Source organism: Nilaparvata lugens, chromosome 8 (assembly GCF_014356525.2).
Source record: "Nilaparvata lugens isolate BPH chromosome 8, ASM1435652v1, whole genome shotgun sequence".
Taxonomy (NCBI): Eukaryota; Metazoa; Arthropoda; class Insecta; order Hemiptera; family Delphacidae; genus Nilaparvata; species Nilaparvata lugens.
Window position 1 is genome coordinate 14127436 of NC_052511.1, and position 22590 is coordinate 14150025.

Consider the following 22590-nt stretch of genomic DNA (forward strand, 5'->3'; position numbering starts at 1 on the left):
TTCTTTATTCCCTACATTTCCTTGATTATTTTGAGTTCTATTCTGTATTAATTTTCCTTTTTGTTTGTAAATCATTCTATCAATAGTTTTGGTATTATATCCATTTGTTATTGCCATATATTTTATTATTTTCTTCTCTTTTCTGTAATTATCTTTTGACATGGGAATATTTATTAGCCTGTATATCATTGCATTGAAAGTTGAAATTTTTTGTTGCCAAGGATGATTTGAATCTCTAGGAATTATACAATCTGTATGTGTGGGTTTTCTATAAATGCTAAAATCATGTTTGTTATCTTTCATACTAATTGTTAAATCAAGAAAATTTATTTCATGTTCTTGAGCTTCCACCGTAAATTTTATAGAAGGTGATATTGAATTTAAATATAATTCAAAATCTTCATGTGTTTTATCTTTATTATTATACAGACATATTATATCATCAACATATCTGTGCCAATAAATAATATTTTTCTTTAAAGGATTATTATCATTCATTATTTTAGATTTTTCTAAATTGTTCATGTATATGTTAGCCAGATAACCTGATAAAGGAGATCCCATTGCCAAGCCTTCCTTTTGTTTGTAATTTTTCTTATTGAATTTGAAATAATTTTGATCTACACATACTGTTGTCAATGCTATTACATCTTCTATTTCATCATTATTTATATTATTATCTATCAAATTTTGTTTCAGAATACTAATTGTTTCATCTGTTAGAATACTAGTGTACATGTTGGTTACATCAAATGCTAGGAAAATAGCATCAGTTGGAATTTTTATATCTTTAATTTTTTGAACTAAATGATATGTGTTTTTATGCTATGTGTTTTTATGTTATGTGTTTTTTAAGAATCTTCCAGTAGTATTTATTTATTTAATTCATATCACTTGAAAATGGCATAAATGACCGAAACATGTTGTGATAAAATATTTTAAAAAAAGGGTACTGAGATTTTTATTTTCTTTATATTTATTTTCATTTTCATCTCTTCAAGGAATAATAAACAGCATTATTCAATTATGTTCAACGATGTCTGGGTTAGTGCAAGATCTTATAACTAGTTGTTCACACTTATCAGAATTTGCCGAAAACGAAACGAATTGAACCGAATGTGTGTGAAACTAGCCTTTATTCGTTTTCGGCAACGAACCGAAAACAAACCGAACCGAATGTGTGTGAAGGTAGCCTTATGTGTGTGAACGGCCGCCATTCTCTTTCATGAATTCGAAAAATTGTCATAATTTCTCCTTAGCTCTGTCCAGTTGTCGTAAATGTTTTTGCAAAGTTTCACTTCCTTATCCATTCTAGAAAAAAATAGTAAATAAATAAATGAGGATGTCGGCTGTGTGAGTAGCTTAGGGCTTTCGGAAAGTTTGAAAATGATATTCAAATGTGAAATTTTCATTACCCAGGAACAATGCCCTAGAATATTGGTAGGAGTTCTGAGACAGTTTGTATAAAAAGGTTGCTGAAGCTGTGAACTCGAAAAAATGCATTGCATTACGTAATTATATTATTCCACACTGCAAATCATCATCGAATATCCTATAGTGAGATTTACTTCAGTAGCCTATGCTAGCAATGGTTTAATGGGAAGCAGTAACGTTATTCAACAGAAATGCTGACAGATTGAAATGAATTTCACTTTATCAATTTTAACACCTCCTATCTGAGCAAAGCTCTTATGAGCAGCTCAAGGACATTTTTTATTAGCTTTGCTATCTCAGTAATTTCAGTCATTGAAGCTGTGCATTTTGTTTAGTCATTCAACAAGATGTTCAACCGAGCTTTAAGAACGTCAACCAAATTACAGATCGATGTGAGTTGTGTTTAAAATTTGCAAAGACTTTTATGTCAGTGATAAAATTCATTGGATAAGGATTCATTGGATATCTCTTGAATTTAGCAAACAATATAGATAGATAGATAGATAGATAGATGGATAGATAGATAGATAGATAAAGAATTTATTGATACTCATAACAAAAAGCACAATTGCAATTCCAAAGCAATAACAAAAATTCAATTGGCATGGCACATGCCGTCAGCCAGAGTTGGTAGTTTATCTGTATCATATCATATCAATTTTTTGATAAGCTGATTTCTCGAATCAGTTCTAAATTATTTCGGACAACATCTTATCGATACTCTCTATGCATTCAATCGCTCCGAATGAAAGCTATCAATTTTAGAAAAGAAAAATTCATCATCAGACCTTAGCGCATCATATAATTATTCTAAATGGCAGCAAGACTTCTCAAATCATTCACCCAATAAATACATTTAGAGCAAACAATATATATATATATATATATATATATATTATATATATATATATATATATAATATATATATATATATATATATATATAGCGTGCTTCATTACTTGTTAATGTTTTTTATCTGATAAAAATAAATCTTTATGATGGAATCATAAGAGAAACAAATATACATGTAATCAGCAATATTGTCTTATATCATTAAAAATGATAGATTGATCATTATGATGACAAAAGATTATCCATTCTTTCATGTTCCGTCATAGTAATTTTGCTTCTATTCCTTGAGTTTGATTTCCAGAGGTAAAGACAATATTCTAAATAGATATCAAGAGAGTTGTTGACCGAGCGAAGTGAGGTCTAAGATTCAAATCGACGGTTTTGCATTTCTCTTTATGTTTATATGTTTTTTGTTTATATATTTATGTTTTTATGTTCCGCATTTACAGCGAAACGCAGCAATAGATTTTCATGAAATTTGACAGGTATGTTCCTTTTGAATTTTGCGTCGACTTATACATATGGTTTTTTGAAATTTTGCATTTTAAGGATAATACAAAAGGAAAAGGAGTCTCTTTTGAACGCAAATATTACCGTGAAAATCAGACTTTAGAATTATTCATCATAAATCAGCTGTCTAGTGGACTTTAATACTACCCATTCAAAACATTGAACATCTTAAAAATGTATCTTTCCATCAACGTTAGTAGGCAGTTGACTATAATACTACCCGTTCAAAAACATCGAACATCTTGAAAATTGTATCTTTCCATCAACGTTGTAGAAAGTTGTAGCCAGGCCTGATAATAGCGCTCACACTCACATTCCGGGACAACACGTCACGGTACGATAGGGCAGAAAGCTCTATGTTTATTTAGGATTTTTTCTAGAAATTTTAAATTGTTGAATTATTCATTAATTTTTGAGGAAAAAACAACAGGTCAATGTAACTTACTGAGCGCGAGGTCTACTGTTCACAGAACTACTAGTAATAATCCAAACAAATATAGCAATCCAAATTGATCCCAAGGATTAATTTACCAACCGAAGTGAGGTTTAAGATTCAAGTCAACGATTTTGCATTTCTCTTTATGTTTATATTTTTGTTTATATTTATGTTCCGCATTTACAGTGAAACGCAGAAATATATTTTCTACAACTGCACGAAAAAAAGAATTTACATACTCAATTCTCCTCGTAAAACAGCTTATTTCTGAGGAGAATCTACTTTTCGCTCGCTAACCATTTGCGCATGAGAAGTAGATTTTCTTCACGCTCGGTAATCATTTGCGCATGCACAGAAGAGTTTCTTTACGCTCGCTGATCAGCTGATGGTAAACAGCTCGTCAAAAGGTCAGATCTTAACCTAAAAAATAGTAGACTAATTGCAGCGAATTTTGTGGAATATTGGGCAGGACTTAAAAGTCGACCTCGACTTTATCCATTGACAATTAATATTTCCCGTTGACAGTTATCAAATTAGCAGTGATCTTGTTATTTTTGCTTTTGGTATTTTTAAAACTTCAGAAGTGTCCGAAGTTTTAAAAATACCCTCCATTCATCATACTTAATAATTGAAATTTCATCGAAATAGTTGTTTAAGCTGTTCATGCGATCTGTCAGATATAAAAAAAATTAGTCTTGATAGAATAGGATCAATTATTGATAGAACTCCCATCATAAAAGTTTGTTTCATGAAACATAAAAATTATCTATACTCCCAGGAATAGAAATAAAAATATTTATTCTTATATTTATATTCTAATATTTATAATCTGATTATCCTTTTCAAAATTATTCAACATGACATGTTTCGGCTATAAATAATGCCATTACCAAGTTATTGGAAAATAAATAATAATAATATAATATTCTCAGGAATAGCTCTGATTGAAGTAGCAGTGTCCAATCAATTTTTCTACGATAAATGCATTTTAATCTTCAACTTGGTGTCAATAACCTAACAAAGTTAACTCAACTTAATGCCAACCTGACAAAATTATTAATTTGTCAGTTAATTATATTATTGGTATTATAATTACCAGTTAACAACTGTTTCGAAGTGTTACTCTCTCTAGATTATAGTTCTATATTAACATATGGTAAAGACAAGTCAATTATTCTAAAGAAATATCAAGAGAGTTTTAATAATCTAAACAAATATAAAAATCCAAATTGATTCCAAGGATTAGTGAGTAAGTTTCTATGTAAGTTACAAGCAAGTTTTCTATCACAATTATGCCTCCAAGTTTATTCCAAATCAAAAATTAGGTATCTATGACTTTCTTCGTTCTCACTTCAGGAATATTAGACCAATTTGTACTGGCCTCTTTCTTGAACTCAATTTCAACGCGTCCAAGTTCATTGATCTCTGGATAAAAATACATCGAATGATTCCTAATTAATTACGATTGTCTTGTTCGTTTTTCTAATATTTCTGTCAATGCAATAGATTCAGCAACTTGGTCTCATTGGTGCTACACAACCATCAGTATGGTTAAACATCGACATCCGCTGCGTTCATTCGCCATTTTCTGTTTCATTTGTCCTCCCTACAATACGCAGCTTATGCAGATTCACTTCATACTGACAGCGTTGTTAGAATGAGAAAAAATGATGTGATTTGTAACGTGCGCTGACAATTCAAAGTGAATCACACAATAGTTACGCAACTGTTTGGGATCCCCCTGATGAATAAATTTAAAGCCTGGAATGCCCAAGCCAGGTGTGAATGTTTAGAAAGAGGCGTAGAAGAAAGAGGAGAGAAAAAGAAAAAGGATAGGAATAGATTGGTCGGAAGTAGGGCGGGAATAGAGTGAAAGAGTGAGTGAGAAAGCTCGACACAAATGAGGAAATTGAATTACTCTGTGCGGTATAGCAGATTTAAATAAGTAGGCTACCGGTTCATTTATGCGAATGCGGGAAAAAATATAATTTCTTTGATAATATTAAGAACACGTTTAAATAGACCACAAGAGGTCATGATTGTGTTAGGCTTACTACTTGCAATAACCTGTTACGTGTTCCAATGTCTCCCGGTGCAGTGACCTCTGCAATAAAATCTGTAGACCACTACTCTTCGAAATGTTGATGATATGGTGCTATATGATATCACACAGCTATGAGTAGCGGCAGAAGCCTTTCTGTATAAGTTTTTGGTGCATGGTTCGATTTCAGACTGGATGGAAGTTGAAAAGGGGAAGTGTCATTTGAAAAGGAAAATGCACAGCACGGTTCCCTGATATTATTATTACCATTATTGATCTTCTCTATTTTTTCACATAGACTGTAAAAAATCACATCTTACTGAAATACAAATATTAAATTCACGATTCTCTCACAGTTAGAATGGAATTGATGATCACAGTTGGCCTATCTTGAATTTTTTCACTCATTTGTGGTTTGATGATGGTGAAATAATTTTAGATTGATGATATCAATTCCTTTTAAAGTCAATTGTAAAACCAAATTCAACTTATGTTCGATACAATCGGCTCTGTGTATAGTGTACATATTGTTCACATTGATTTTGAACAAAAATCAATTCAATGAGCTAATTATTGAACATCTTTAGTTTGTCTTTGTAGCCTATATTAAACTTATTGGTTTTCAAATAAGATCGAGATAAATAATTGTTTTACATCTAAAACTCAATACAGTAGCAGTCAAATATATAATAAATTGATATGTTGGTGACACGAATCGTTAAAGTTTATCCTAGTTACGTAACTGTTTGAGTTCCCTCTGATGAATAAATTTAGAGCCAGGAATGCATGAACCAGAGGTGTGGATGTTCAGAAAGAAAAGTAGAGGAAAGCGGAGAGAAAGAGAAGGAGGATGGAAACAGATCGATCGGAAGCAGGACAGAAATAGATGAACGAGTGAGGGAGAGATATCCCAAATTTTTCTTTTGATTGGATTGAATGCAAGAGGGAAACTCCTCCTTCAATTAGCTGTCCTTTCCATTTTACCACAACATGTACTGTTAATGTATTATTCGAATTCATCAGATGTAGAGTTTGAGGCATGCCACACTTTTGCATGCCTCTTTCTCCAGATGCTTTGATGACCGTGTACCAGTATTGAACAAGTGTAGATAAAATATAGTACTCCATGTGGATTTAGATATAGGAAGATATTCTACAATAGTAAACTTGAGCATATATTTATAAATATACAACAGTTATCCAACAAAGTTCAGAATGAGTCTCCTACTCAGTTGGGTGGTGTGGTGGGGAGAGGGGCTTCTTGTTCACTTTATAATCTCTCTTCTGTTCCCCCTCTTCGTCACTCTCGCATAGACCTACCGAATAAGTTCGCCAGTACAAATTTGAAGTCACCACCGTGTGTTGTTCACTGTCTCAGGGTCAAGGCTGTGAATTATGATACAACATCCCTATAAATGCTCATATAATTGATCAAATTTTAGTTGCTCGAGTTTCAAAGTGTTTTCATAGAAAAAAATTTCGATTTTCCAATAATTCTCATAGATTTTTATCGACCAATGGCAGGGTATACGAGAGCATCTTTGAAGGTATGAAGAATTTGCCTTATTTTTCAATTTATTGTTCAAAGAAATGAATTGAATAATAACTAATAATTGATGAATTTCATATTATTCTATAGCTTAGGGGAGTCACCTTCAATCATTTGTTGGATTATGGTTTGATAAACTTAAACACTGCAATAGTGTTATAGAATAAGTTTTGTGTTATATGACTAAGATTGGTGTATAGTAGTCATACAATACACCATTGACCCATGAAGGCTTACAGCCCTACAGGATTAATTCAAAAATTATTTTCGATAACTATTAACCTGTTCTGATCATTATTCCAATATTATTGAACAAGATTTTCCACCCTCATATTCAGATGTTTAGCGCTGCGTCTAATTTTTTGGGCAGGATTTCACCAATGAGCTGCACAATGATTGTTCGAATTCAAGTAAAAGTGGTAAAAATTTAGAAGTCTTCACTAATAATAATAATAATTTATAATACAAATTTTTCCACGATATTTGACCATTTTAATCAAATACAACAGTCATTCTTAATGTAATTTACAGTAACTTCTAATGTAATTTAATTCTATAACATTCCGATTGCAATGAAATGACACTCGTGAACCCCACCCTATTAGTACTTCTTCTCTATGCCAGAGAGAAAAAATGTTATGTAAGATCTTATGCAATGAAAAAACCCTAACATGCCTAGGTTCCATATTGTTCAACGACTATTCCAACTATTATGTCAACACAATGAAGCGGTCTATGTAGTTGTATAATATAGGATTGAAAAATTATACCTTTTTATCATTTATGAGAATGGTTTTCCGAATTATATTCAAAGTATAACTTGATGAATAGCATTTTAGTAGTTGGAGATCAACTGGAAAAATCTCTAGTTTTAATTGAAAAGCGGTCAGAGTTGTGGTGTTATGTTCATTCAATCCTCGTAATAAATATCGTGTTAGGAAAATCAGAAGAATGCAACGTTCATCCTATTCTAATTCTAACTTCTTGCTTGTAGTATAACTAAGTAGTTATTATATGCGAGCATCAAAGTCACTCCCCGGTGGTTCGGAAGTCACATTGAAATGTGTCAAATTCAGTCATCTTTCATCAGTAGATGCATAGCAATGTTAGACTATCTTCAGTTATTATTAATTACTTTTTTTCATTACATAACAGTTCAATAATTATTTTCTTAGTTTATATTATGTAAATTTATCTAAAACTTCGGTGTATTGTGAGCTATTGTATTTAAATGTATAAGTCAGTATATATATTGTAATCTACATAAAAATGAAGTACTCAATCAATAAATCACCCAAAATTCCAAGTAATAGGCATCATCTTCAGCAATTAGAGTGAATTTATCTATCCGTTATTGCTGTACAGAACAATTGGAGATTATTACTGATTACTCTATTACTTTATGTACATGAAGAGTGTGATTTGGTTGGTTTTTTATTCATGATTATTGCTCCTTGATAATTGATTCTTCCAATTCTTGATTCAAGATTACATATTTTGAAACATGATTCATGATTGTTGATCCTTGACTCTTTCTCGATTCTTGGTTATTGGTTCTTGATGTTTATCCTTTATTCACAATTCTTGATTCCTCACTCTTCATTCTCGAATATTAATCCTTGATTCTTGATTCATGATTATTGATCCTTGATTCTTGACTCTTGATTATTGATTCTTCATTCTTCATTCATCATTCTTCATTCTTCATTCTTTATTCTACATCCTCAATCCCCCAATCTTGATTCTTCATTCTTGATTCTTAATTTTTAATTCTTGATTCTTGATTCTCCATTCTTCATTCTTTATTCTTCATTCTTTATTCTACATTCTTCATTCCTCATTCTTCATTCTTCATTATTCATTCTTCATTCTCCATTCTTCATTCTTCCGCATTCTTCATTCTTCATTCTTCATTATTCATTATTCATTCTCCATTCTTCATTCTTCATTCTTCATTCTTCATTCTTCATTCTTCATTCTTCATTCTCCATTCCTCATTCTCCATTCTTTCATTCTTCATTCTTCATTCTTCATTCTTCATTCTTCATTCTTCATTCCTCATTCTTCATTCTTCATTCTTCATTCTTCATTCTTCATTCTTCATTCTTCATTTTCCATTCTTCATTCTTCATTCTTCATTCTTCATTCTTCATTCTCCATTCTTCATTCTTCATTCTTCATTCTTCATTCTCCATTCTTCATTCTTCATTCTTACAAGCACTTTCACTTGACTCACACCGTTCATGCCAAAGAAATGTATTTATCTTATTGGATAAACAATTTTAATATTGGGAAGAAGGGACGACAGGCGGCGCAAGCCAAAATCATCTTCTTTTCCTAAATTTTGTCCAACAAAATGTTGAAAGTGAGGTCGAGACCACATCACACCTATTTTCACCTCAAAAATCAATAACTGGAATACACTACACAATTCTGATTTTGGATGATAATGGATTGGTAGAAAATCCAAATAGTAAATTATAAACAAAACGTCTTAAAATATTCTAAAAAAATAATAATCTTGAAAGATATATGCTGGACGTATCTCATCTTCGATTGCAGTTGGTGTCGACTGTTTTGACACCTGCAGCACGACGCTGGCAGAGTAGCGCGTCTCAAGCCGCGCAGAGAACGCGCGTCCACTTGGAGGGCGTTTTTTCGGCCGTTGCTGTCCCATTCACCGGCAACGGTGATGTCGACTTGCCCAAATTCGAAAGGAACTTTGATAAATGGGAGCGAGATGCTACACTTAGTGGTAAGTGTGATTACCATTATCCATATTATATTTATGCATTTTGAGATAGTCCTTGAGTTTGTCACTTTTTTGAAGAGCTGAAGCTCAGTCCTGCATTTTGCGATGAAAATTTCGTTTATTAGCATTCAAAAGTCGACATTATTCGTAATATTATATGTACACAAATCAATGTAATATTATAATACACATTCAAATAGGCTATAAAACACATCATTTAATAATCTAAATAAAAAATTACTCCATCATGAGCCACATTATAACAATTTGTCAGTCTGCAAATAATTCGCTAACAATATAAATTCAATTAAAATTCTTTATTAAAAAAATATTAATAATTGAACAATCAAATGCATTCCAAAGAGCAAATACAATATTGTTTCCTAATTTCTAATATGTGTTCCCTATAGGCTACCCTGTGTGAGGACACTTGAATATATATAATAAAATATTTATATACAAATTTGAATATTAGATCATGAAGAACATAATAATTGAATATGGTATTATATTGAAATAAATCAATATGTCAATTTATAATCATTCTTGCACACAAGAAATGATAATTCATCCATGGATTGGATGATATACAATTATGATAAGATATATACAGCAATAATTGAGATATGATAAATAATCAAGATACAATGGGATAATGTACATCAGTTGCTTTCGATATAAATCATTGAATTATTAAATAATATATTATATAAATCATAAATTAAAAAATATCGATTGAATAATTCGAGTTCAAATTTTTGGATTTGTATATGGGAGCATTAACCTCTTTCACTTTCTTTTCGAACTAGTTGGAGCTAGCGGCTTCAGTTTTCCTTATTAGATGCAATAGTATTGTCTATCCCACGCATAGCATAGCATAGCATAGCATAGCATTGCAAGCACCAAAATAGAAACGACCTTTCCTCATAATATAGTGCATTATAGTGAGATTCATTCAACCTGTGAGCATTTCTTATGAATGAAAACATCAATGCAATTCTCATTCAACTAATGCTGACAATTTAAAGTGAATCATGACGGGTGTCTCAATTTTCACTCTCAGTTTTCCTCATGACATGGGTTCAAGAGCATGGTTGTTCAAATGCTGATGACCGTTATATTCCAATTTTCCTTCTCAAAAACTGGTTCCCAAAAGTTTCGAATATCTGGAGACACTATTTCAATCTGATTTTACATCTATTACTAGTTTCTGTTGTTCACTGGCACCTCTTGTATCTCGAAAAAGACGACAAAAGCTGGTTTGCCTTGAAACTTCCATCTAATATATATGTATTATTTAGTAGACCTATAACCTATACGATAATAAATTCGCACGAAATTTCGCACAAAGAAGTTTTTGGGGTTTTCTGCAATCGCTAAAAAAGAATACAAAAAATGTTGAAGAGTGGATTTTTTAATGATTTTTTTAATAAGATTCCAAAATTTGAATAGATAAGCAAGAGTTCTAAATTTACCTCTCGATTAGGAATAAAAAATACCATCACTCTTCTTCATTGCGGTATCCATGTATCAGCTTGCTGCGTCCTATTCCGTTGTAGGATTGGCCATTATTTCAATTTTATGCAAACAGAGAATGATTCTGTTTGAGTTCTAGCAAGCAAGGGTTCTAAATTTACCTCTCAATTAGGAATAACAAATATTACTTTTCTTCATTATCCATATATCAGCTTGCTGCGTCTTATTCCGTTTTAGAATTGGCCATTATTTTGATTTTATGCGAACAGAGAATTCCAACCCATTATCAAAACTATAATAGAGACTTTCGCATTGAAACATAAGAGTTTGTTTCAAAATTGATTCAGTACACATAATATTGACAAATTTGGTAACTTCAATTCCCTAGTAATATTTGCGGTAAACTGAAGAGAAAACTATTCAACTATTTGGAGTTTTTAGAAAAATATAAAAATATATAGAAGAGAATTCTGTTGGTGGAATGGGTTTAGAGATCGGAAAAGAGGAAGAGAGAAAAAAGTTCAAGAGATTTTGCACCGGCATCTTTAATGAAAGTTCTAAATAACCTACTTGCAATATGATAGGAATTGATGTGAAAACATTGAGAGGATAATATTTCAGGATTAAGAAAATAAGTAAATTGATTCCCTTTGTTCGCTGAAACATACGTTTCATGATACTGTGTTACTCAGGGGTGCCCATCATCAACCCTCTCCCCCCTCAAGACCCCAAGGACGAAACCCCCTAATTATCCAAAATTCAGTACCAGCCACCACCAAAATAAGGCACTCTCGCAAAAAAAGGTCATCAGTTCTATTTTAAACACTGATGAACCTTTCATTGGGACAACCCCCAAGAATTAGACGTCCCCTCCTGTGGGGCACCCATGTATTACTGTAAAGCTTTTTTCTCCTTTTTCCAATGGGTAGCCGTCTAGTTGTCACCCCGACTACTTGACACCTGGTCATTTTGGCCATAGGCGACTACTTGTACCCTTGTGAAAATATACCATTGCCGTCAAGTTGTCCCCCCGACTACTTGACACCTTCTGGACCGGAGGTGCCATCTAGTCATGACCGTAAACGACTACTTGACACCTCGCACCCTCGCGTCAGGGTGTCCCCCCGAATAGTTGTCACCACCTTAGAAAGGAGACAAGTAGACGGGGATGGCTCACGTCTACATAACACCTTGCACGCTGGCGTCAAGATGTCACCCTGACTACTTGTCACCTACAGAGTTGGCACAACTTACACCCCCGCGGCGTAGGGAGGAGGGATCAAACAATTTTAATTACTGGTTATGATGTAGAATTGAATTCTAAGCACTTTTGGAACAGTAACATTTTCCCGTCAAACGCACGGTTCGGGAGATATTTGCCGTCTTTGCTATTTTTAGGATAATTTATTTCGAGTTGGTTGAAAACAGAGAAAAATGAATAATAAGCCCTTTTGATGACTGAACCAGATGTAGAACACAATTCTAAACGCATTTTGTTCAGTTATATTTTCCCATCAGAAGCACCGTTAACGAGCAAATTGAGCCTAATGCTAGGACAGTAAAATTTTCATCCATCAATGATATGGCACATGAAGCTATCAGTCTGGTTATCAACTGAGGTATTACATGAAGTCTGGTAATTAATATGAGGATAAATAATTATTTTTATGCACTTGTTTCTATACAGTCTGTTTCTATACTTATTCTCGATTGCACCATGGTTGAAAAGGCTCACACACAGAGACATGATGTTGAAAATATCTTATTATATCAAAATTAGTAATTTAAATGCCTTTCCATATAGAACTAGTTAGGCTTCATTTTCCAACTTTCAAATGAAGAGCCAGCTGGAATGGTGATTTCTTGTGGAGTGGAGTCGAGGGGATAGGTTGTCATGATGGTAGACGACTACTTGTACCCTCATAAAAATATACCATTGCCGTCAAGTTGTCCCCAAACTACTTGACACCTACTGGACCGGAGGTGCCAACTAAAGTCCGAGATAAATTACTTTTAACATGAAGAGGATAAACCCATTTCTCCCTCCACAGTTTGTAGCATAGACACAGACGGACATCCTGCGCACAATTGGATGCACCATGTCATTTTGCTTCATGTTCTTGTGATGAAAACATCTCTGGAACATACACAAACCAATATATCTGCTGACCAGTACACTACTTGGAACATTGCCAGCAATAGATGGAGGGGAGTGTTGCTGCGTCGCGTTACAAAGCTCTCTCACTCAGACACAAAAGAAGGAGAATGCTGCTAGGTAGTGGGAGTGATTAGTGGGGGATAGAGCATCGGACCTCTCCGTCTTCGAGAAAGAGCCGTGTTAAAAGTAATTTATCTCGCATTTTAGTCATGACCGTAAACGACAACTTGACACCTCGCACCCTAGCGACAGGGTGTCCCCACGACTAGTTGTCACCTCCTCAGAAAGGAGGCAAGTAGACGGGTATGGCTCACGTCTACTTGTCCCCTAAAAACCGGTTTTAAAAGGGGACAAGTAGTCGGGGTGGCACCTAGTCGCGTACTCTCTCCAATCTTTTGATTAGCTAGCAGCCCCTCATTCAAATATGTCCATTGCTACCCTCTTCCCTCTAGCTCAAAGCACCAAGATCCTTTGTCATTTGTCTCAGGCCGAGGCCTTTGACGATCCCTTTGTCCACCAACTGTTCCTTCCAGAATACTTAACGTGAATGTGTTGTGTCTTATACATGGTTGGACATTGTTCTTCAACACAAAGACGTTGAACACATGGAATTAGCAAGTCAGTTGCAGTCCTATTCAACTATAGGCCTATATAAATATTTATTCATACTTTATATATTTATTCATTCAGATTTCAAAGTTGGATTATTATTTCCGCTAAACGAGTTTCTAGTTTTCATTCAATTTTCATATGTGAAATTTTATGAAAATGAGCAGCAAACGAAAATGTTTAATTGAATGTTTATAGTATTGTTTTGATAGAGTATGAAGGATGATGCTCGTAATTTCAAGAACCTTATCATTGTTTATATTGATTTGTTTGAATTCTGTACTCTGTATTCTGTACAGTTATTGAATACTGTATATATGTTTCATCAAAATAATACCAGTAAATCAGTTGACCTACATGGTGACGAGGGAGGGAATCTCAAGAAACTCAGATCTAATAACATAATGGAAAATAAGTATTCTCAAAATGTTTTTATATAAGAATAGATTGTTTACTCAATACACAGAACTATTTCTAAAATGAATCTATGAATGGTTTTCATTCAGTGACAGAAGCGTATGAACCTGTCAAAAGGGCCAACAAATGGTTGCTAATCATTTCACAGGTAGCGACTCCAGACTTGAAATGCCCCTAACAATGTCCAACCACCTGTTGGAGACACTCGATTGAACCTGCGAAGACCCATCCATTGTTTGTCCAAAATTACTGGTCCCCAAGCTCCTAGAACCTTCTTCGGTGTTCTCAGCCTTATCAATAGCCCACGTATCAGACCCACAGAGAGCTATACTCCAAATGCAACTCTTTATCAGTCTCTTTTCTTTCTTATTTCCAACGTTAGACTATTTGAGGAAAGAAGCTGCTGCCTTCTACTAATGCTTAGCTTCTCAGATTCAGCGTTTCATATCCAGTTTATCTCTCCATCCTGATATAATGCTTCCAAGATATTCAAACATTCTAACTTGCTTTAGAACGTTATCATCTTATCTAATGGACACATTCTCTGGGACTTTTGAGCAGACCATCACTTCTGCCTTTCTCTTATTTATCTCAGTATCATATTTATTTTGTAGAATTTCGTGCAAGGTGGTTGGTTTTCTAAACTTCTTTTATCCTCTGCTATTATTTATTTATTTATTAAATTGTTTAGACTATTTATTTATTCATTTATTAGGTTGGCACAAACAATACAATGATCGAAAAAGAAAAAAACAGGCTATTGCCCAAAACATTTTCAATTTCACAATTTAGTTCCAAATTGTCCAAATATTATACATAGGTTATGTTCATTTCAATTTTCTACTCCGAATCACAATATGAGAATATAGATTATTATAGCTATTTTATTTTCAAAATGAAGCATCTGAATCCGTACTCCTTTTACCTTGATGTCAATACAGCACTCCTTGCATTCATTAATAGCTTGCTCTATATAAATGTTGAATAGGGATACTGTGAAGCTTATCAATATTAATAATGAATATTTATCGAATACATGTGATCGCTATGTTGTAGGCTACGCAGTGGGTGGTTCGAATGGAGAGGTGAACACTTTGAGCCCAAGTGAGCGAATTAGTTTGGTTGCTGCTGCGCGTAGGAGAGTTGCTGCCAACAAAATTATCATTGGCGGAGCCACTGCTGAATGTAAGAACACTCAACCATATCAAAACTAATTTGTCGGTTGATTTTTTTCAGATTTGTTCCTACTAACATTGCAGATTTCATGCCTAGTGAGATAGGTAAGATGAGAATAAGAATAATATAAATGATTGATAGATTCTCTGATGAGGAATATTGAGTGTAATATTGGACTCATGTGAAATAGTTTAAAAGGTATATTGATCCAAATGACTGTGTATCAATATTCAATAAGATGCATAGCCTAATATTTGATCAGAGATTTAATTGTAATTCTTTCTTTTTATAGTTAATTATTAGATCAATTCCGATTAGATCGTTTATGAGAATAGATCAATATGACAATAGACATTAGATCAATATGTGGAATAATTTAAAAGGTATATTGATCCAAATGACTGTTTATCAAACAGGTTTGAAAAAACTTTCTCCTCATTATTATTTCGATTAGATGCAAAGCCTACTATTTGATCAGAGATTTTTATTGTAATCCTTTTGACGTGATAACGTCTTATAAATTGGTTTGCCGGGAGACACTTCGAGAAACTGCGTTACGTTCCCACGTTATGCGCTCACAATGAGAGCGAGTGAGAGCGTTCGTTTCGGTTCACGGTCGTCTGGAAAGAGCACGAATAGGAGCAGTTGCGAGCAACGCAGCATTCCGAAGGCATTCACCTGGACAGAGAGTGAAACGGAGCAGTCAACCTGCGCAGGCGCCGAAAGCAATCTCCTGCGACTGCGCCACTAATTCAAAATGTCAAGTCAATGGTTGTCTCTCTCGCTCTTAGATGGGCGCGGGCTAACCATGCCCGAGTGGAAGGGACGCGTGCCTCTCACTCACTCTCATTGTGAGTTATTATTTCATCCTTCTTCCTACTATACGAATGAATATTCACATTAAAATTATTTTACCACTCAAAGTCGTTTTGAGCTCGTTTTGAGCTGATTGAGCAACTTTTGTTTCGTTTTGAGCACCCACCGTTTTCGAGATATGACGTCTCAAAAATTGGAGAGCCAACTTAATGCCATCTCCCCACTATTCGGAATCGAAAAACCAAACACGCCATCGTTTTGAGCTGATTGAGCAACTTTTATTTCGTTTTGAGCACCCACCGTTTTCGAGATATGACGTCTCAAAAATTGGAGAGCCAACTAAATGCCAGTTCTCCACTATTCGAAATCGGAAAAACAAACACGCCATCGTTTTGAGTTTGTTTGAGCTGTTTTGAGCAACTTTTATTTCGTTTTGAGCAACCACCGTTTTTGAGAAATTCACACTCATAGAATGCTCCATGTACTATATGAGAAAACAAAAATTAATTATTAGTCCTAAACTAGAGGTGCTCAAAACAAGTAATCCTGCTCGAGAGAAGAGGTCTATGAGGAGCTACTCTCAACAGAAATAGACGTTTTGAGCCAATACAGTTCTCAAGTGAATTCCACTTATAGTATGTCCCATGTACTATATGGTAGATCAAAAATCAATTATAACTCCTGAACTAGAGGTGCTCAAACATGGAAACCTGCACAAGAGTAGAGATCTATGAGAAGCTAATCATAGCAGAAATTGAAGTTTTGAGACATCACAGTTCTCCAGTAATTCCCACTCATGACTTGAAGATAAGTGTCAGCCATGCGGTGCCAACAGAAAAGTCACTTGTTCTGCATTGATATACACGATATAAATTCTGTCGATCATTATTATTATTATTATTTTATTATTATTATTATTACTATTATTATTATTACTATTATTATTATTATTATATTATTATATTATTATTATTATTATTATTATATTATTATATTATGTGTATTATCATTACTATTATTATTATTTATCATAAATAACCACCTAATGTTATATCTTAAGCAAGGTATATCATTTATTCAAAGGTAATTATTTGTTATAATTTTGACGATAAGGTGAACCCTATCGATACTATTACAGATTCTCTCCTGATAGGTGTTATCTGTTTCTATATTAAACAGATATTATAATAATTTGAAATTGAAAGTGTCCAATTTTTAAATGTATATATATACTCTACCTCTTATTGATTATCAATCTTCAATTATCTACAGTATTATGAAATAAGTTTTTTTTATAGATATTCATTTTATTCTATTTACTCTAAGCATTGTAGTTCCTGAAAAACTTCTTCATTATTTACTTATTTCATTTTAATAACTTCCTATTACTCATTTCAGAGTTATTCACTTATTGAACTCAATATCAGCTTTGTAGAATATAAAGCCTTGATGTATTTTTCTTGTTAAGAGTGCTAGTCATCCTCCACACAGCTTCAAACTGAAGAGGGACGCACTGTGGAAATGTATATAAAACTTATATCATAAAAATCTTTGAAAAATAATCTGTATAATCATGTTTGTACTCTTTGTAAATAGTAGTGGAATACTTGAGTTACTATTATTATTACAGCAATTATAATTATGATGATTAGGGATTATATTATTATAATTATTATGCTAATCTATCATTGACAATATTCGATTGACAATGAACCACTATTGATATCTACTAGAAAATTTCAATATTGTAACAGTAAGAAATATAACAATATACATACTTTGTAAATGGATTTGGATTGTAAATATTGTAAATGTTGTAAATATGGGGACAGTGTGAAGGTACCTCCTCGAGTGACATTATTAGAATAGAATGTAGTCCCTGGAAACAATGCCAAAAAGAGGAAGTTGGCATTGGCAAAACCTTCACAAGCCGAGTCAGTATGGTATACCAGTAAATACATTTCCAGAACTTCAATGTAGAGGAAGAGAAAAACATTTGATTTTTTTACAGGATACATACACTGTATGAATAGCGTTGGGAAAAACTTGTGAAGTATCTGATTCAAAACTTCATTTTCCTCATTGCACAGATTTAATGGTAATCCATTTTATGTAAGAACATATGTTACATTTTTGGAAAATCATGTTTTATAGTGATGATATTTTTCTATTTTCCTCTTTCAAAATGAAGGGAAAAGTTAAACAAACTAAGAAAAAGAGGAAGCAGGAGGCATAACTATTTGCTGAAACCAATTATTTCCTGGAATCTACCCATATGCATGTATTCACGTTCTGAGTCCCACTGGTTTCGAAGTGTGAATGATTTTCCTGTTCCCATATCCTATTATATTTAACAAGCTCTAGTTATTTATATTTATATCTGTTTATTTATGTTCAACGGATCTCGAAAACGGCTCTAACGATTTTCACGAAATTTGAAAAATAGTAGGTTTATGATATAAAAATTCGATTGCACTATGTCTCATCCTTGGGAGAACTCGCTGAACGACATTAAAAGGATGATCCATCCTTGGAAGAACAAATGATAATTTTGTCGTCTGTCGATAACAGGAGATTATCGGAGACTGAGCTTCGCTCTGGAGTACAGAAGCATAAAAAATTATTACGAGAGGAGAAATCATAATAACATTCATAGTTCATACAAAACTGTTCTATCTAATCACAGTGAATTGAGATTCATTCACAGAGGATGACAGAAATTTCACAAAAGCCTTCTCTTAGACCTCTACTCTTGTGCAGGTTACCACGTTTTGAGCACCTCTAGTTCAGAAGTTATGATCAATTTTTGATTTACCATATAGTACATGGAGAATACTTTGAGTGGGAATTACTCGAGAACTGTGATGGCTCAAAACATCAATTTCTGCTGAGAGTAGCTTCTCATAGACCTCTACTCTTGTGCAGGTTTCCACGTTTTGAGCACCTCTAGTTCAGGAGTTATGATTGATTTTTTGATTTACCATAATAGTACATTGGACATACTATGAGTGGGAATTACATGAGAACTGTGATGGCTCAAAATGGCAATTTCTACTGAGAGTAGCTTCTCATAGGCCTCTACTCTTGTGCAGGTTTCCAGGTTTCGAGCACCTCTAGTTCAAGAGTTATAATTGATTTTTTGATTTACCATATAGTACATGGGACATACTATGAGTGGGAATTACTGAGAACTGTGATGGCTCAAAACGTCAATTTCTGCTGAGAGTAGCTTCTCTTAGACCTCTACTCTTGTGCAGGTTTCCACGTTTTGAGCACCTCTAGTTCAGGAGTTATAATTGATTTTTTGATTTATCATATAGTACATGGGACATACTATAAGTGGGAATTACTTGAGAACTGTGATGGCTCAAAACGTCAATTTTGCTGAGAGTAGCTCCTCATAGACCTCTACTCTTGTGCAGGTTTCCACGTTTTGAGCACCTCTAGTTCAGGAGTTATAATTGCATTTTTGACTCACCATAATAGTACATGTAACATACTATGAGTGGGAATTACTTGAGAACTGTGATGGCTCAAAACGTCAATTTCTGCTGAGAGTAGTTTCTCATAGACCTCTACTCTAGTGCAGGTTTCCACGTATTGAGCACCTCTAGTTCAGGAGTTATAATAGATTTTTGATTATCATATGGTACATGGGACATACTATGAGTGGGAATTACTTGAGAACTGTGATGGCTCAAAACGTCAATTCCTGCCCAGAGTAGCTTCCCTCAGACCTCCACTATAGTGCAGGTTTCCACGTTTTGCGCACCTCTAGTTCAGGAGTTATAATCGATTTTTTGATTTACCATATTGTACATGGAACATACTTTGAGTGGGAATTACTCGAGAACTGTGATGGCTCAAAACGTCAATTTCTGCTGAGAGTAGCTTCTCATAGACCTTCACTTTTGTCTAGGTTTCCACGTTTTGAGCACCTCTAGTTCAGGAGCTTTAATTGATTTTTTGATTTTCCATATAGTACATGGGACATACTATGAGTGGGAATTAATTGAGAACTATTATATCAAAATTAGTAATTTAAATGCCTTTCATATAGAACTAGTTAGGCTTCATTTTCCAACTTTCAAATGAAGAGCCAGCTGGAATGGTGATTTCTTGTGGAGATGGTAGACGACTTGTACCCTCATAAAAATATACCATTGCCGTCAAGTTGTCCCCAAACTACTTGACACCTACTGGACCGGAGGTGCCAACTAAAGTCCGAGATAAATTACTTTTAACATGAAGAGGATAAACCCATTTCTCCCTCCACAGTTTGTAGCATAGACACAGACGGACATCCTGCGCACAATTGGATGCACCATGTCATTTTGCTTCATGTTCTTGTGATGAAAACATCTCTGGAACATACACAAACCAATATACCTGCTGACCAGTACACTACTTGGAACATTGCCAGCAATAGATGGAGGGGAGTGTTGCCGCGTCGCGTTACAAAGCTCTCTCACTCAGACACAAAAGAAGGAGAATGCTGCTAGGTAGTGGGAGTGATTAGTGGAGGATAGAGCATCGGACCTCTCCGTCTTCGAGAAAGAGCCGTGTTAAAAGTAATTTATCTCGCACTTTAGTCATGACCGTAAACGACAACTTGACACCTCGCACCCTAGCGACAGGGTGTCCCCACGACTAGTTGTCACCTCCTCAGAAAGGAGGCAAGTAGACGGGTATGGCTCACGTCTACTTGTCCCCTAAAAACCGGTTTTAAAAGGGGACAAGTAGTCGGGGTGGCACCTAGTCGCGTACCCTCTCCAATCTTTTGATTGGCTAGCAGCCCCTCATTCAAATCTGTCCATTGCTACCCTCTTCCCTCTAGCTCAAAGCACCAAGATCCTTGTCATTTGTCTCAGGCCGAGGCCTTTGACGATCCCTTTGTCCACCAACTGTACCTTCCAGAATACTTAACGTGAATGCGTTGTGTCTTATACGTGGTTGAACATTGTTCTTCAACACAAAGACGTTGAACACATGGAATTAGCAAGTCAGTTGCAGTCCTATTCAACTATATATAAATATTTATTCAATATACTTTATATATTTATTCATTCAGATTTCAAAGTTGGATTATTATTTCCGCTAAACGAGTTTCTAGTTTTCATTCAATTTTCATATGTGAAATTTTATAAAAATGAGCAGCAAACGAAAATGTTTAATTGAATGTTTATAGTATTGTTTTGATAGAGTATGAAGGATGATGCTCGTAATTTCAAGAACCTTATCATTGTTTATATTGATTTGTTTGAATTCTGTACTCTGTATTCTGTACAGTTATTGAATACTGTATATATTTTCCATCAAAATAATACCAGTAAATCAGTTGACCTTCATGGTGACGAGGGAGGGAATCTCAAGAAACTCAGATCTAATAACATAATGGAAAATAAGTATTCTCAAAATGTTTTTTTATAAGAATAGATTGTTTACTCAATACACAGAACTATTTCTAAAATGAATCTATGAATGGTTCTCATTCAGTGACAGAAGCGTATGAACCTGTCAAAAGGGCCAACAAATGGTTGCTAATCATTTCACAGGTAGCGACTCCAGACTTGAAATGCCCCTAACAATGTCCAACCACCTGTTGGAGACACTCGATTGAACCTGCGAAGACCCATCCATTGTTTGTCCAAAATTACTGGTCCCCAAGCTCCTAGAACCTTCTTCGGTGTTCTCAGCCTTATCAATAGCCCACGTATCAGACCCACAGAGAGCTATACTCCAAATGCAACTCTTATCAGTCTCTTTTCTTTCTTATTTGAAACGTTAGACTATTTGAGGAAAGAAGCTGCCTTCTACTAATGCTTAGCTTCTCAGATTCAGCGTTTCATAATTATCCAGTTTATCTCTCCATCCTGATATAATGCTTCCAAGATATTCAAACATTCTAACTTGCTTTAGAACGTTATCATCTTATCTAATGGACACATTCTCTGGGACTTTTGAGCAGACCATCACTTCTGCCTTTCTCTTATTTATCTCAGTATCATATTTATTTTGTAGAATGTCGTGCAAGGTGGTTGGTTTTCTAAACTTCTTTTATCCTCTGCTATTATTTATTTATTTATTAAATTGTTTATTTATTTATTCATTTATTAGGTTGGCACAAACAATACAATGATCGAAAAAGAAAAAAACAGGCTATTGCCCAAAACATTTTCAATTTCACAATTTAGTTCCAAATTGTCCAAATATTATACATAGGTTATGTCCATTTCAATTTTCTACTCCGAATCACAATATGAGAATATAGATTATTATAGCTATTTTATTTTCAAAATGAAGCATCTGAATCCGTACTCCTTTTACCTTGATGTCAATACAGCACTCCTTGCATTCATTAATA

The 22590-nt window shown here is 34.2% G+C and overlaps 1 protein-coding gene across 2 annotated transcripts; it reads left to right on the plus strand.

Annotated features, from left to right (window-relative positions):
• The first annotated feature begins 1675 nt into the window (after positions 1-1675).
• Positions 1676-15463, plus strand: LOC120352634. Of its 2 annotated transcripts, none has more exons than XM_039434007.1 (3): positions 1676-1826; positions 9385-9577; positions 15291-15463. In XM_039434007.1, the coding sequence occupies exons 1-3, from the start codon at positions 1782-1784 to the stop codon at positions 15446-15448; spliced, it is 396 nt and encodes a 131-aa protein (XP_039289941.1). In that variant the 5' UTR covers positions 1676-1781; the 3' UTR covers positions 15449-15463. The 2 variants fall into 2 exon arrangements, with proteins under 2 accessions (XP_039289941.1, XP_039289942.1); XM_039434008.1 differs by lacking the exon at positions 1676-1826 and adding an exon at positions 6582-6820.
• Positions 15464-22590: the final 7127 nt, after the last annotated feature.